The sequence below is a fragment of the Onychostoma macrolepis genome, chromosome 01 (assembly GCF_012432095.1).
Source record: "Onychostoma macrolepis isolate SWU-2019 chromosome 01, ASM1243209v1, whole genome shotgun sequence".
Lineage (NCBI taxonomy): Eukaryota > Metazoa > Chordata > Actinopteri > Cypriniformes > Cyprinidae > Onychostoma > Onychostoma macrolepis.
The window spans coordinates 18914598-18932481 of NC_081155.1; the positions used below are offsets into that span (position 1 = coordinate 18914598).

The window sequence follows — 17884 nt, forward strand, 5'->3', positions numbered from 1 at the left end:
TTGCTCATTCATTTGATATACTGTCTTTTGTTGGTGTGTACGGAAATTATATGACATATATGACAGAGATGAAAATGTTGTGCTAAGGTTTAGCCCTTCAGTATTCACAACCATCTCCACGGCCTCTGAAATTGAGCGTCACAGATTAGCCAGTAACCAATACGCATACGTTTTTATTCTTGCAGTTTGTGATGGTTCACTGTGTTAAATCATCTTTGCTTGAAGACGTTTTAAGCTCACTATTTGGTGAGCACTTGTAAACTCATGTAATTTTAGTGTGGGAACATTCCTTTGCCAATAGGGCAAGTCAGCAGGGAGTACACCAAGTGTTATCAGGGGGGTTAGGGATTAGTCTCATTTGAGTTACACCGGATTTAATAAAAATCCTGTGCACACATGACTGATGCTGCACTATTCTTAAAAGTACTCCATCTAGTCCTCCAAGTGCCTCAAGATGAGTGTAGATCAGTGGTTCAGAAACTTAACACAAATCATAAACGTACTGAGTCCAGAGGGGATTTTCGTTTATATTGCTCAGCTGACCCTATTTCAACTTGAGTAACAGCAGTACCAATTATTTCTGTTGAAAATAATGTTTCGACAGGGCTCAATCGATGAGGACTAGAATCTCACATTTGTCATTTTAAAAGCCTTTGAACACATTTATTTTCATCAATCACAGTTTGGCAATTACAATACTTTTACTAGAGTCAGAATATCTAACAAAAACATTGGCAGTACAGAGCTTTTCGACCAAACACATTCAACTAAAAAAATTAAGAAATACTACAGTAAACATTACACTAATTAATAAACGCTGTATCATGTGCAAAATCAGACAACACCATTGTCCAAAAAGCTAGTCATTTGTAAAAACTTTTCCAATGTAACATATAGCTTTATCCCACTGTTTTTATTCATCCTTAAAGGAATAGTTTACTCTAAAATGAAAATTTGCTGAAAATGTACTCACCCTCAGACCATCTAAGATTAGTTTGATTGTTTCTTTGGAACAGATTTGGAGAAATTACATCATTTGCTCACCACTGAAGTGAATGGCTGCCATCAGAATGAGAGTCCAAATAGCTTGTAAAAACATCACAATAATCCTTGCAATAATGCTTGTAATAAATCCATCAAGACATTTTTAACTCCCAACTATTGCTTCTGGATAATATCGCTTTCTCCAGTGAAAAAGTCAACTTGTCTGAATCAGGAGAGAAATATGCTCATATCAAGCATCCAAGAGTCCAACAATTCTAAAGAAAATATGTTTGTGGATTTTGATGTGAGAGGACAACAGGGGATAGACTTTTCACTGAAGGAAGCGTTATTATGGATGTGGATTTTAGCTAGAAGCAAGTTTGTTTCTTTCAATTACACAGTTCTACACAGCTACACAGTTACATTTTACTTCACAAAATGTTAATTGATGAACTGGATTCATGTGGATTACTGTGATGTTTTTATCGGTTGTTTGGACTCTCATTCTGATGGCACCCATTCACTACAGATGATCCATTGGTGAGCAAGCAATGTAATGCTGAATATTTCCAAATCTTTTCTAAATAAGAAACAAACTCATCTAGCAGATTTTCATTTTGGGTGAACTGTTCCTTTAATGTGAATGCTTGTAAACCAGTATAGTCATTTAGCCTGGGAAAATGGCAAGTTTGCTTGTTTGTACAAGGTTTTAAAAAGAAAACCATAGCTGAAACATTCAGTTAAAAAGGCTAATTTTCACAAGCTATCAATAGTGCATACAAATATTTGAGCTTATAGTTATATGACTGATTATACAATCATTAGTTAGATCGGAATGAAACAAATCTCAAAGCTTATCTAATAAAATATTATAATACTGTTTTAGAGAATACACGTAAGAACCAACACAAACATCCACAAGTACAGAGTGTTATGCTTACATAACTACATTATACACAGAAAAGCAAATGTCCTTGTGTTCAATTGTAATACGAATGGCTCAAAAATCCATTGAGCCTCAGACCTCAAACACATTTAAACATTTGGGAGGAAAAAAAACAGAAATATGTCTCTTTAAACGGTACACACTGGAATCGACAAAATACATGACAAACTATGACATACTGTTCAGTTGCTGAATGCATTCCATTAAGGATATATGGGGCCTTTTTAACTTCAGAAACGGTGATAAGGCAATAAGGACATGCTCCGGTGCTTTGACATGTATACATTCACAAGTGTTCTCTTAGACAGATGGGAGTTGATAATGGAGTGATCATTCATTCATTGTCTGTTAGCAATGCTAGGAATGTGCAACACTGTCAAAACATGTCCATGACGTATTCTACATTCATGTTTAATACTTTCAAATGGTCTTAGCACATTCACCAGGCAGGTGCACTGGCCTATTTACAAGAACATCGGTTATAGGCTTGTAGTAGTGCAGCTATGCACAAATTAAAGATTACTGATATGTAAGATGTCGAACATCAACAAAATGAACACTAAACATAGAAACTAATGCAACAACAACAAAAAAGGTTCAAGAGTCAAGGAAAGTCACTTAAAGGACAAAGAACTATGCAAGTCTTTGAAAGAGCTGATATGAGACAAGAAACCAGGCCACAAAATGCCAGAAGTGCTTTTGTTCAAACAACATCAAAGGACATAGACGATCTTCTTTAATATTGTAACTGTGAGAGTCATTAATCTATATTTGTCCATAGGTTATTTAGTCTGTATTCATAAAGGTAGAAGCATGATTAATCATTACATTGATGACTCTTTAAATATTTATATACAGTGAAATGTACACTTCCATTCAAAAGTTTGGGGTCGGTAAAATTTTAATATTTATAAAGGCTGCATTAAAATACAGTAAAAACAATAAAACTGTAAAATTTAATGTAATTTATTCTTGTGATGGAAAAGCTGAATTTTCAGCATCATTACTCAAGTGTTCAGTGTCACATGATCCCTCAGAAATGTCTACAAACAGATTTCCACAAATTTATTAAACATTTATAAAACTGTGAAACTTTTTTTTTCCAGGTTTTTTTTATATATATATATAAATAGCAAGTACAGCATTTATTTAAATATTTTACATTTAATTATTTAAATATTTTGTAACATTGTCACTTTTTATCAAAATAATTTATCCTTGACAAATAAAAGTATTATTTTATTATATCAATTATTAGATAAAAACATTTACTGACCACCACCTTTAAAACAATTTTGTATAAGAACATCAAGGCTTTAAAAAATACTTTCGTACAGTTTTTATCCATTCTTAATCATATGTGTTATCAAGGATATCTACAGGGATTCACATACTTTTTCCTGTAAATAATAATAATAAATGTTTTCTTCTTTTTTTTTTCTTAAAGGCTGGCATACTTTAATTATGCCCACATTAATCTAACCTATGTTTTACCATGAGTATGACACAAAGTGTTAGAAAAAAATGCACAATAAAAACACAAAAAATAAGAAAATACAATTATTAAAAACAAATCACTATATTATGATGAATATATGCTGTATGCATGTAGTTACACATACGTGTTTGGGTGCACACATGTGCACAAACAGTGAGCACAAACCGTTTTTATCTGAGTGGCCACAGCTGGCTTTCCTCACCTGGAAAAAATCCATTAAACTTGCAATTGGTGATGCAGTGAGGGTGAGCATACCAAGGCCTCCAGACATGTTTTCCAGGGAACAACTTAAGATTCCAGTTTGTGGCGAGCACTCCTTAGCTTAACCAATCAATGTGTATATGCCAGCTATAGATCTTATTTTGTGTTTATTAGTGATGAATTACCTCATAATTGCTTCTAAATGGGTAAAATGAAGAGAATGGAGGAAAACAATATATACTCTGCTGGAGAAACTTCCACTGTGAGTGTGATCTATGCAAATGTATAATAATAATAAACAGCAACCCTATAGGGAACATTTACTCACCCTCATGTTGCTGCAAATGTTCTTTTTTTTTTTTTTGTCCATACAATGGAAGTCAATAGTCACTGTAAGCAACATTCTTTAACATACATTCTTTCATGTTCCGCAGAACAAAAATAAATCCATACAGGTTTGGAACAACATTAGGGTGAGTAAATGACAGAATTTTCATTTTTGGGGGAAAACTATTAACCTGTTTAAATATATGAGCCCTCCCCATTACGTTCCCATAATACAGAGCTTAAAATAAGAGCACAGACTTGAAGTATATCATGAGAGTCGAGTACAAACCCTGGAAAACAACCTAAGGACAAGATAAGAGAGAAATTTAAATGGGGCACTTGCATCACTCCGAGGCTGAACAAGGTAAGAGTCCATCCAGGTATCAAAATTATTTCCTTCATTTTAAGCAAAACCTTTTATCGTCAACCTGATTTATTTGGGTTTGTTTGTTTTTCTTTTTTTGACAAGACTACAAAAAAAAATGAGGTATGACAACAACAATAATAATAAGTATTATTATTAAAATATTATAACTTTATATATTATATTTACTTTTATGCTTTTATTAACATTTATATTTACTAAATCAAATTTTTACTTCTGATACATGCAAAGCCTCATTTCTATCAGCCATTACTCCAGTCTTTTGTTATATAAATTATGAAACCATTCTAATGTACTGTAATACAATGTTTTTTCACTTTCTGAAACATATGTGTCATATTTTGTTTTAGAAAAGGCCAGACACAAACATATTTTTTTCCAAGAAATGTCATAGTCTGTTCTTTCGTGAGATGATGGCTGTTCCATGACTACTGTCTCTAAAGAAGAGAGCAAACTATATCTAACCAGGACAGAATGTGAACGGCCCCATGACCAACAACAAGAGGACAAATACATCACAGTCTCTAGTTTGAGAAACAGACCCCTCACTGCTGCTCAGCTGGAAGCTTCATTCAACAGTACAAACGAAACACCAGCTTTCCAGCAGAGTTTCAATGAAATCTGAAAAATAAGAAGTAAAGGCTAGAATGAGCAAAGTTTGGGAGGTTAATGATTAGAAAACAATATGAGGTGTTGATCTGTTGTGGAAACCGTGTGATACTATACTACACTATAATCATCACTATAACATCCAGTTATAGTCTGTGCCAGTCATTGAATTGGCAGATAAGCAAGTAGTTACACCAGCATTGCTCCCAGAATATAGTTGCCAGCTGCAAAAAGGTGACTGACTTCCATATAAAGTAATGATGCAATGCCAGGGAAATCAAACATACCAAATAAATCACACCAGCTTCGGCCTCAGGTAAACCAAAAATATCACCCATTTTCTTTGCAGAAATATGTCAAAAGAAAAACACAATCTATGTCTACACTTATCTGAATACATTTGAAGCTGTCTTTTTCTCTGTTTGGCCTTCCTTCTACACTGAGATGCCATTTTTGTCCTACAAAAACATATATTTTTGAAGATGCTCTCCTAAAAAGATACATTTGAAAACACAGAGGTATGATGAGGTAAGATATCTATGGTAAGATGTCTGTTATTTACACTTTTACAGTGTTGTTAAAGATATGCTACTTTGTACAATCTTCATATTCCATTTCTGCAAAGATGACAGAAAAAACATGAAACATGAGAGCAGTTGTATTTTTAAACCAATGGCGATTAATTGCGATACATTTTGGTAATAAACAGATTGTGGCAGAAGAATACAGTGAGAACTTATGTGTGGTCCCTCAGTATCATCCTATCACATTTCAGTGTGGACGAGAAACATCTAAAACATGCAACTGTGGATGGAGAGCGCTTTGAAATAAAAACATTTTCAGATGCATCCAGATTAGTGCAGATGTAGCCACAGTCATCTTACACCCTGGCTATGTTCTGGATCAAATATACTAGCATATTTAGCACTAGTCAGTTGAACTGATTAATCGGCTGATATTAGGCATTAGCTGATTAATTTAAATTGAATTAGTTTTGATTAAGAGTTGATTAATTTTAAGCATTAAAATTATGTGCCAGCTAGCATACTATTTGCAAATGTAAAACTGAAGTATATGTACACTATATAAAAAAGTTTGGGTTAGTAAGAAATTCATCAAGGATGCATTTTAGCGATCAAAATAATTTCTAATGTTACACTAGACTTCTATTTCAAATAAATGTTGTAATTTTGAAGCATCCATCAAAGAATCCTGGGGAGGGGGGAGACATTTTCTAGAAAATATTAAGCAACAGAACGATTTTCAATTTTTATAATGATAGTTTCTTGAGCAGCAAATCAGCATATTAGAATGATTTCTGAAGGCTCATGTGACACTGAAGACTGGAGTAATGATGCTGAAAAGTCAGATTTGCCATCACAGGAATAAATCTTTTCTAAAGTATATATCAGTTATTTTAAGCTGTAATAATATTTCATGTACTGCATTTTTGCCAAATCTAATGCACAACACTGTATGCATTATATTTTAAAAATGGCATGTGCAACTGTACACATTATGCAAACATTTCAAACAGCATCATGCTACATTATTTTGACAAGACCTTGCTTATGTTTAATTCAGCATACAGCACCTAGTTATTGTAGAAACAAATAAAAATTTGATCAGCAGACCAATGAAACAATGTAACAACAAAGAAAACTGCCAGTTCTTTCATCACATTGGAAAAGGTCATAAAAAGTAATAAGAATTGCAAAAGTAACACAAAACGCAGTGCTCTCTGCCAAATGAGCAAGTCATCCAGTTATTCCATGCAAACAGAAAATCTGCATACTGCACATACATACTGCAGTAGTAATAATATGCTAGTAAGCTATTCCAAACATCGCCTCTGTCTGCAACAAGGTCAAATTCCAAAATTGATCATTGCTATGCTGATAAGGTGATGCACAATTGGTTTACCATCTCATCAATTACATTAAATGTTTTAGATTAAACAAGAGAGAATATGAAGTTAACAAATTTCCCTTCACGATTCAGCCAAGCTGCTCGTGTGCTGGAAACACACCTGCTCATTTACCAGCTCAGGATCAGTCTGAACCTTTTCAAACAAGAGATTTTAACAAGAATTGAGCGTTCAGCTCCTGGGAGAAATAAAAACTTTGGCATTGAGGTAGCATGCTAACCTTGCTAACCACATGATGAAAGAGAACATGACCTGATTGGCATCAAAGGGCAGCCGCTATCTACAATTTCTGCTACGGACAAAGTGCTCCTCAGATGTTGGACAATATTGGTCTTTGTGGTGATGAGTGCTGGGGGTGACTAAAATTTTAGACTGGCAAAGCGCACCAGACATGCTCCACAAAACACTACTGTATCAAGATGCTGTTTATGTGTTATATATTCGCATTTGCAATTAATGATATGACACAAATAAACAGTCTACTTTTGAATTCGGCTGTGCTTGATACATCAGTGTGAATCTTACGTCAAAGTCCATCTCAGCAGAATTCCTCCTTCAGGTCGCTTGGCATATACGTTACTTCTTTGCTCTTGGTGGGGTTGGAGCAGCCGTTGTGCTGGTGGTTGTGAAGGCTCTTCCGGCCTGGGTGGCCTGTTGGCTCCGAGGGGTCACACACAGCTACGACGGTGCTCTCTATTCTTGAGAGTGTGTACATGCTGCTCTGGCGCGCAACTTTATGCTGCATGGCCCGCAGCTCAAGCTCGTCATAGTCTGACACCCGCACAAAAGGGCACCAGCGGAAAACACGTTTAAATCCAGCCCGAAACCTGAGCACAGACAAGAACATATACAAAACCAGATGAAAAACTGAACAAATCTATGCAAAAATGCAATATTAATTGTACACTCTAGTTGTTGCAATTTAGCAGACTTTAAGCATACTGGTTTAGCATACTATACAACCCTAATTCTGGAAATGTTGGGACGTTTTTTAAATTTGAATAAAATGAAAACTAAAAGATTTTCAAATCACATGAGCCAATATTCTTTTCACAGTATAACATAGATAACATAACAAATGTTTAAACTGAGAAATTGTACAATTTTATGCACAAAGTGAGCTCATTTCAAATTTGATGCCTGCTACAGGTCTCAAAACAGTTTGAAGACGTCTGGGCATCGAGGTTATGAGTTTCTGGAGATTTGCTGTTGGAATTTGGTCCCATTCTTGCCTGATATAGGTTTCCAGCTGCTGAAGAGTTTGTGGTCATCTTTGAAGTGTTCTCTATAGGTGAAAGATCTGGACTGCAGGCAGGCCAATTCAGCACCCAGACTCTTCTACTACGAAGCCATGCTGTTGTAATAGCTGCAGTATGTGGTTTTGCATTGTCCTGCTGAAATACACAAGGCCTTCCCTGAAATAGACGTCATCTGGAGGGGAGCATATGTTGCTCTAAAACCTTTATATACCTTTCAGCATTCATAGTGCCTTCCAAAACATGCAAGCTACCCATACCGTATGCACTTATGCACCCCCATACCATCAGAGATGCTGGCTTTTGAACTGAATGCTGATAACACGCTGGAAGGTCTCCCTCCTCTTTTGCCCGGAGGTCACAGCGTCCGTAATTTCCAACAAGAATGTCAAATTTGGACTCGTCTGACCATAGAACACTTTTCCACTTTGAAACAGTCCATTTTAAATGAGCCTTGGCCCACAGGACATGACAGCGCTTCTGGACCATGTTCGCATATGGCTTCCTTTTTGTATGATAGAGCTTTAGTTGGCATCCGCAGATGGAGATTTCTCCAGTTTCTCTGAATCTTTTGATGATGTTATGCAATGTAGATGATGAGATTTACAAAGCCTTTGCAATTTGACATTGAGGAACGTTGTTTTTAAAGTATTCCACAGTCTTTTTACGCACTCTTCACAGATTGGAGAGTCTCTGCCCATCTTTACTTCTGAGAGACTCTGCCTCTCTAAGACATCCCTTTTATATCTAATCATGTTACAGACCTGATGTCAATTAACTCAATTAGTTGCTAGATGTTCTCCCAGCTGAATCTTTTCAAAATGTATTGCTTTTTCAGCCCTTTGTTGCCCCCGTGCCAACTTTTTTGAGACCTGTAGCAGGCATCAAATTTGAAATGAGCTCATTTAGTGGATAAAAGTGTAAAATTTCTCAGTTTAAACATTTGTTCTGTTCTCTATGTTCTATTGTGAATAACATATTGGATCATGTGATTTGAAAGTCTTTTAGTTTTCATTTTATTCAAATTTAAAAACGTCCCAACATTTCCGGAATTCGGGTTGTAAAAGTACACTTGCAGGGTATTTTTATTAAGTACATAAATATGTAAATGTATTTGTAGTATACTTAGCATGAAAAAAAAAATGCATTTCAATGCATTTTTACTAGGGCCTTTATGCATGATCTTATATATTTCACTTTTATATATGTTGCAACTACAAATGTCAAACAGTGTTTCTTATTTAAAACTTTATTTTACAATTACTTTTTTTTTTTTTTTTTTTTTTACCCTGAGGTGCAAACGGGCTTTCATAAGAATGAGAATGGAAAGAAAAAATCTTTGCAAATGGCCAAAAGCCATTAAACACAATCAATTTGTCAAGTCCAATTGACTGCACAGGACAAAGAGAAAACCAATATCATAGGTTAGATGTCAGAGTCTGCTGCCAACATAACAAGTCTATGCTATGTACTTTTAATAATCCAAAATTGCCAGGTACACTAAACAGCAGCTGTTTTTTTTTTTTTTTTCTCTGTTGTATTCAACTCTTTGATAATGAATTTCTGGTTATTGAATAGCGTATGGTTGCAAATTGTCATGCTCTGGTACTGGTGTCATTTCGAACTAAGCCAAATGGGACCTGCAGAAATTAGATGTGGATTATTTATCATCCAGACTTGCATTTTAGCCATGTATTCCATCTGTGGTGCATTTACATAAAGTCAATGCTATGGCTGTCCCAGGCTGATCAAGTTAATGGTGGATAGCAACGGTTGCCAGGCTACAACTGGTAGAGTGCTCAAAAAAAAAAAAAAAAAAAAATAAAACTGCAGAGCTGTATAAAGGTCATTAGCTACATTTTATGGGAAGCCATGTAACAGACTTCTATATAGCTCTCACAGTAAGGTACAGTGAGCTTTTAACCAAACCTAAGACAGCCATTTCATGCCAATGATTTTGTATAGCCATGAAATAAAAAATAAAAATTGTGTATTTCACTGTAAATGTCCAAGTGCAGAATTAATGTCTTTAATCTTTAATAAATCCTAAATATTCATTATAAATCATTTATCTCAAATAATCCTAGCCGTATATACTTTGTTACCAATGTAATACTTGTTAGGTTTTTTTCTTTATAGTGCTTCTCTGGTTGTCAGGTGTACTGACTTCAAATGGTTATGATTGGAATTGTAAGTTGGATATAAACAAATACATTTTTAATCATACTAATCCCATTTACAATGTTATTTATTTATTTATTTTTATTTTTATTTTTTTAACAGTGAACATTTTAATCAGAGCATTTTCTTTCATTGTAAGTGTGCTGTAAACATGACTTCTAGTTTTTAACAAACTAAAGAACATCGAAATTTTCTTCTGTGGTGATCGACGACACACCAAGGATGATGTCGATAGAGCTTAACTTGTATTGAATCAGGAACATTCCTTTAATTAAAACCTTGGACAAAATCATTGACTCTAAAGCACTTTCTAATAGTCCCTGTGCTGTTGTCATAACATTCAACTCTGCATGTCTTATTTCCTGTTGGCTAAACACAGGAAGAATAAAGATTTGTTACGCTGCATTGTAATAGTCACCCAAAAACTTTTTTTTCATTATTCATTCACCCTCACCTTTATAACTTTCTTCCTTTCTTTCTTTTGGAGCAAGAAAGGAAAACTTTTAAGAACCTTCAAGAGTTCCAAAAGACCAAAATAACAGCATACATGTTTGAAACAACATTACGATCAGTAAATAAAGATAGGGAAAAGTGGGAAAAGTGTTATGTTAAAGGGGTCATGAACTGAGAAATCTAAATTCCTTTGATCCTTTGACATATAAGATGTCATTGTGCTATAAAAACATTCTGTACATTTCAGACCTCAAAACTTTCTCATTAGTCTAAAAACAGCTTGTATTGAAGCCGATCTGCCAAAACAAGAGGTTGTGGAATGTGCCACTCTATGATGTAATAGTGTGGCTAAACACTGCCTCCAAAGAAGAAGATCAACTCCTGCTTCTACATCACTGCCTGTTTAGCCCCGCACCCACAAATTCTACATAACTGCCTGTTTAGCCCCGCCCACCGATTCACACATGCTGTGTAAATAAAGAGAGGGGCAAACACAGTTCTATGCAGAAACCAAACGATAACTTGAATTTTTTAATGAAGTGTCAGACTGCATCAGTAAGAACTTGGTCCTAGAGCCCTGCATGGGCCTCAAATATAGGCCCTAGCATTTTTGTTCATTAAATGTAAAGTTTTGTTTTTTAAAGTAACAACCAAGCGGCCAGCGGCAGACAGTGAGTTGATCATAGCCAATGTTTGGTAAATTTAGCCTTCTCAAATCATCACGACTTGCCTAAAATAAAATCTATAAATATAAAACAGTTCAAGCATATCACAATGTTAGATTAAAAGTTTAACCCATTTAAATGTGTGCTGTTAGACGCATAGCCAATCGTTTGTGCGGAGAGGGGGGATCACTTGCATTTTTTTCTAACAGTGGAAACAACTTAAAATACGCCGTAATTTTTGCTCAAAAAGGTAAGAGTAATATATCATTCGGAACTTTAAAGTATCAACTTTTATTTGTGTGCACTCACAATATCAACAAAACATTTTGCTTTTATAAAATAAAGAAAACAAACAGGATGAGCTTTCTGCCGTCTCGGTCTTGAACAGGAGTGCTTCACAATGATGAACCGAAACTCAGCAAATACTTGCAACACAGACATGATAAATAGATCCATAGAAAGCTTTGAATTACTACTTTAAAGCAAAAACTATTTCATTATGTAATCCATAAAGATGCATTTCTCTTTAAAGGTGCATCCAATGAGGAGAAGCCGAGTCAGGATCGTCAACTTCATCTTTGCAAAACTGACTCAGAGAACACTAGTTTTTTATTGATTCAACTATGCAGCAGAAGATCACGCTGAAGGCATGCTCGCTGCTGCTGGCAGGGACACTAAACACCGTCCGAGCTGCTCTTGACAGTTGCAGTAGCACGGTCTCGTATTGTTTCCACCAGCGTTGCAAATTTTTTTCATCACCATAATTGATTGATGTCTAAAATATAAAAATAAGGAGAAGCCTAAAACAGGCCCGATGCCTGGCCCGCGTCTGAGCTATGACGTAAAAATTGGCCTGAAGCCTGGCCATAAGTCGGGGCTCGCTGGGCCCGGGCTGAAATGCAGGGCTCTGCTTGGTCATTTGTTCACTTCATTTTACCGCAAATTCGTTTACCATCAAGGCACAATTTGACACAGGATTTTCAGAAAGACTGAAACTAAAAGATGCTGTGCCAACTATAGTGGATTCGTCACACCACAGAAGTGTGAGTAACTATTTTTATTACATGATCATTATTGCTTTGTCTGTTAAACAGATCATTTGATATGTATTTATGTGTTTTTAAATTACAGCAGTGTCAATCTATGAAGGACGTAGGCTATCAAACATATACAACTGTTAGCCAATCATAGCAGTGAGCATTTACGGAGTCTACAATCCACCACGCCTATTCAAACAGAGTGTTCTGATGAGAGGGTTAAAAACAGGATAGAAAATAGCCTATTACTTCTAAATTATGATTTTTTTTAATGTAAAAATCTTGATAACATTATAAGTGGACCTCAGAGAACAGTACAAAATAAAAAACAAAGGCAGTTCATGACCCCTTAAATTTTGTTAATTAATTCAATAGGAAATCATTTATGGACCATGTGGATCCAAGGTTGGGTCTACATTTGGACCTTAGTCCACATTTTTCTGTGTTTTCAGAACTCAATATGTTAAGATTATTGCTAAAAAAGGAAATTCACACTGCGTCATCTAAAGCCTGTTTCCTGTCCCTGTCCTTCACTTGGACTGATTATTAATAACACTTTCATTTCAATCATTGATTTATGAGTAATACATCACAAAAAGTGGAACATCTCAAGTGTGTCCATTACTGCATGATAAGGCTTATTCATGCAATAAACAGAGGGAACAACACTCATGTTGCTATGACAAAATGCATTTGTGTCATAAATCTCTGTGGCATGCTCTAAGTAGAGTCTTACCTGCTGTTCAGGCAGCAGTAAATAATGGGGTTGTACATGGTGGAGCTCATGGCAAGCCACATGACGGACAAATAGATCTGCTGAATGAACTTCCATCGAACCAGCTGCTTGTTCAACCCCGTAACAAGGAAATATACATGGTATGGCAGCCAGCAGATGGCAAAGGTCACCACTACGATGATCATCATTTTCACCACCTGGAAAAAGAAAATGAAGGCAAAAGTGAACTAATACATGATAATGCATCTAATACATGTTTGAGAGATTTATATCACAACGTCACAATGAATATAGAAAATACTATTCATTTATAAATGATTATACTATTAATAAAAAAAATACTACAACCCAAATTGTTGTTTTTTTAAATTTGATGTTTTTTAAAATTTGAATAAAATGAAAACTAAAAGACTTTCAAATCACATGAGCCAGTATTTTATTCACAATAGAACATAGAGAACATAACAAATGTTTAAATGGAGAAATTTTACACTTTTATCCACTAAATGAGCTCATTTCAAATTTGATGCCTGCTATAAGTCTCAAAAAAGACCTGAAAAAGGGCTGAAAAAGCAAGAAATTTTGAAAAGATTCAGCTGGGAGAACATCTAGCAACTAATTAAGTTAATTGACATCAGGCCTGTAACATGATTAGCTATAAAAGGGATATCTTAGAGAGGCAGAGTCTCTCAGACGTAAATATGGGCAGAGGCTCTCCAATCTGTGAAGAGTGCATACAATAATCAAAACATTCTCATCTTGAGCAGAAAAGAAAGATAACCGGCAGTTTCAAAGTTTAAGTTCTATCCTAGTGTTACGCGGGTGTGTGGTTGTGGCATCGGCGAAGGTAAATATAAAAAGGATGACGAGAGGACAAATAGCTTCAACTCACTAAACCATTTATTAAACGTAACTCACGGACAAACATACAGGGAGAACTGAGGACATTTATAGGAGGGAGAACAAAAAGAGCAAACAAGGTAATCAAACTCAGGTGGGGACAATCACAGATAATTAACAAGAAACGGAAACTAACCAAATAAGGAAAACGGGGACTCGGACAGGCAGACATGTAACAGTATCTCCCCCTTCCGGTAGGCGCATCCCGCACCGTAACAGTACCAATGGGGAGGGGGGCGCCCTGGATGCCGGTGCAGGACGGAGATACCGGATACTGGGGAGGCATCCAGGGCGGATCAGGGGACTCCGAGGGCCATGGCGGGTCAGGGGACTCCGGCAGCCATGGCGGGTCAGAGGACTCGGAAGGCCAAGGCGGGTCAGGGGACTCGGAAGGCCAAGGCGGGTCAGGAGGCTTGGGAGGACAAGGAGGAGCAGGGAGCCTGGGAGGCCTAGGTGGAGCAGGGAGCTTGGGCGCCCATGGAGGATCCAGGAGCTTGGGCGCCCAAGATGGAGCAGGACACGTAGGGGAATAGCCCCCCCCTCCCAAATTTTAAGGCTGATATTAGGGGCTTTCAATCTTTGTTTGGACTCTTGGGGGCGCGGACTCTTGGGGGCGCTCGGACAGCGCGGACTCTTGGGGGTGCTCGGACAGCGCGGATTCTCGGGGGCGCCTTCTTGGCGCAGGCACAGGGGGGCGCTCGGACAGCGCGGACTCTTGGGGGCGCCTTCTTGGCGCAGGCACAGGGGGGCGCTTGGACAGCGCGGAGCTAGGGAGGCGCCTTCTTGGCGCAGGCACAGGGTGGCGCTCTTGAAGCGCGGACTCTTGAATGCGCTCGAGCGGCGCGGAACTAGGGAGGCGCCTTCTCGGCGCAGGGGGGGCGCTCTTGAAGCGCGGACTCTTGAATGTGCTCGGGCGGCGCGGAGCTGAACGGAACCAGCGGAGGCGAAGGTGAGCTGGACGGGACCAGCAGAGGCGAAGGTTTTGCCATACTTTCAGGCGGGCTTGCCGAACTCTCTGTCGGCGGGTTAGCCGTAGCCGCGAACGGCGGCGAGAATTCGTGGATCGCAGATGGTGGCTGGTGAGGAAGAGTCGGGGATGATGGTTGGCGTGGGGGAGCCGCGGCAGGCGCGTTAGTTCCGGCTCGGGCCCGGACGACTCCCAGACACAGAAGAATGGCCTCTCTCCAACACAATCCCGTGGTGTCTGGGAGGTCCACGGGACGGTGGAAAGTGGCCCCGAGCCGGAACATTCCGATGATGGTGGAGTCCGGTAACGTCGCTGCCGCGGCGAGTTCACAGAACTCACACGCGAACTTATAAAAGGGGAGATTCAGGAAGGTTAGGGCGGCGACTGCTTCCACGAAGTCCATCTCTGTAGAGGTCCGTGATTCTGTTACGTTTAATAAATGGTGTGTGGTTGTGGCATCGGCGAAGGTAAATATAAAAAGGATGACGAGAGGACAAATAGCTTCAACTCACTAAACCATTTATTAAACTTAACTCACGGACAAACATACAGGGAGAACTGAGGACATTTATAGGAGGGAGAACAAAAAGAGCAAACAAGGTAATCAAACTCAGGTGGGGACAATCACAGATAATTAACAAGAAACGGAAACTAAACAAATAAGGAAAACGGGGACTCGGACAGGCAGACATGTAACACCTAGCCATCTAACAACAATTTTCCCAATTATAATTACATGATTCTTTTGAAATGTTCTTAGCCTACAGATAAATCATGCTAAATGTAGATCAGAAACGTCTTGTCACATCTGGTTTGAACAGTCAGAGTCATAGGTTATTGAGAGATAAATAGATAGTAAGAAAAATAACTAGATTTGCAGCATTGTTTCTGTTGTTGTTAAAATATCCGTGTCATCCGCAGCTCTTGAACTTGGCGCCGGGGCGTGTCTGGAGAGAAAGAGAAAACGCACGGAGCTGAAAGGGCTTGAATTAAGCGCATTTGGCTTTAGATAAAAATACTAGATTATAAAGTGCTGAAAGATATTTGCCATAAACGACCCTGAGCGCTTGTTATGTGATCCGCTCCGCTGTTTTGACGCACTGCTCACTTAAAATAGTGCTGCTGTTGGACTCGCAGTCCGGTTGGATGCCAGGGTGCAGATACGGTTATATAAGTATTTACGGAAAGACTCGAGTTGCTTTTAGAATATTCACGAGTCCTTTTCCTCGAATCGAGTCAAGTCTGGAGTCATTTCAGGTCGAGTCTGAGTCAAGTCTGAAGTCTATAAAAATGCGACTCGAGTGTGACTCGAGTTCGAGTCACTAACTCGAGTGCCCATCTCTGGGCAGAGTCTCTCAGAAGTAAAGATGGGCAGAGGCTCTCCAATCTGTGAAAGAGTGCGTAAAAGATTGTGGGATACTTTAAAAACAACGTTCCTCAATGTCAAATTGCAAAGGCTTTGCAAATCTCAACATCTACAGTGCATAACATCATCAAAAGATTCAGAGAAACTGGATAAATCTCTGTGCGTAAGGAACAAGGCCGAAGACCATTGTTGGATACCCATGGTCTTCGGGCCCTCAGACGACACTGCATCACTCATCGGCATGATTCTGTCATTGACATAACTAAATGGGCCCAGGAATACTTCCAGAAACCACTGTCGGTAAACACAATCCGCCGTGCCATCTGCAGACGCAAACTAAAGCTCTATCATGCAAAAAGGAAGCCATATATGAACATGGTCCAGAAGCCCCATCGTGTCCTGTGGGCCAAGGCTCATTTAAAATGGACTGTTTCAAAGTGGAAAAGTGTTCTATGGTCAAACGAGTCCAAATTTGACATTCTCGTTAGAAATCACAGACGCCGTGACCTCTGGGTTAAAAAGGAGTGAGACCTTCCAGCGTGTTATCAGCGTTCAGTTCAAAAGCCAGCATCTCTGATGGTATGGGGGTGCATAAGTGCATACAGTATGGGCAGCTTGCATGTTTTGGTAGGCACTATGAATGCTGTATATAAGTTAAGTCAGTATATATATACATTGTATATATACATGTACAATTCCTTAATAATAAAGCATTGTATATCTATATAAAGGTTTTAGAGCAACGTATGCTCACCTCCAGACGACGTATATTTCAGGGAAGGCCTTTTGTATTTCAGCAGGACAATGCAAAACCACATACTGCAGCTATTACAACAGCATGGTTTCGTAGTAGAAGAAAGAGTCCGGGTGCTGAATTGGCCTACCTGCAGTCCAGATCTTTCACCTGTATAGAACATTTGGTGCGTCAAAGACAACCACAAACTCTTCCGCAGCTGGAAACCATGCAAGAATGGGACCAAATTCCTACACCAAAACTCCAGAAACTCATAACCTCGATGCCCAGACGTCTACAAACTGTTTTGAAAAGAAGAGGAGATGCTACACCTTGGCCCCTGTCCCAACTATTTTGAGACCTGTAGCAGGCATCAAATTTGAAATGAGCTCATTTTCTGCATAAAATTGTAAAAATTTCTCAGTTTAAACATTTGTTATGTTATCTATGTTCTATTGTGAATAAAATATTGGCTCATGTGAATTGAAATTCTTTTAGTTTTCATTTTATTCAAATTTAAAAAACGTCCCAACATTTCCAGAATTCGGGTTGTATTAATTAGTAATTATGGCTTGCATAAGTTATACTAAATAGTGGGGGGGAAAATAATAATAAGTAGACGTGGCTTACATATGTTATATTAAATAATGGTGAGATTAATTATATACAGTTAGGTACATATATATTTGGATACTGACACAATTTTCATAATT

At 38.0% G+C, this 17884-nt stretch overlaps 1 protein-coding gene across 2 annotated transcripts in view; it reads right to left on the minus strand.

Annotated features, from left to right (window-relative positions):
• Positions 1–657: 657 nt before the first annotated feature.
• Positions 658–17884, minus strand: part of tacr3a (tachykinin receptor 3a) — a 64788-nt gene continuing 47561 nt past the window's right edge. Inside the window, exons 4-6 of one of the 2 annotated variants that reach the window (XM_058789707.1) lie at positions 13206–13402; positions 7403–7704; positions 658–4962 (exon numbers count right to left, since the gene is read on the minus strand). In XM_058789707.1, coding sequence (XP_058645690.1) covers positions 7416–7704; positions 13206–13402 — 486 coding nt within the window. In that variant the 3' untranslated portion in view covers positions 658–4962; positions 7403–7415. Of the gene's footprint in view, positions 4963–6172; positions 7705–13205; positions 13403–17884 lie in introns of those variants that run through there. The other variant, XM_058789699.1, reaches the window with a different exon arrangement.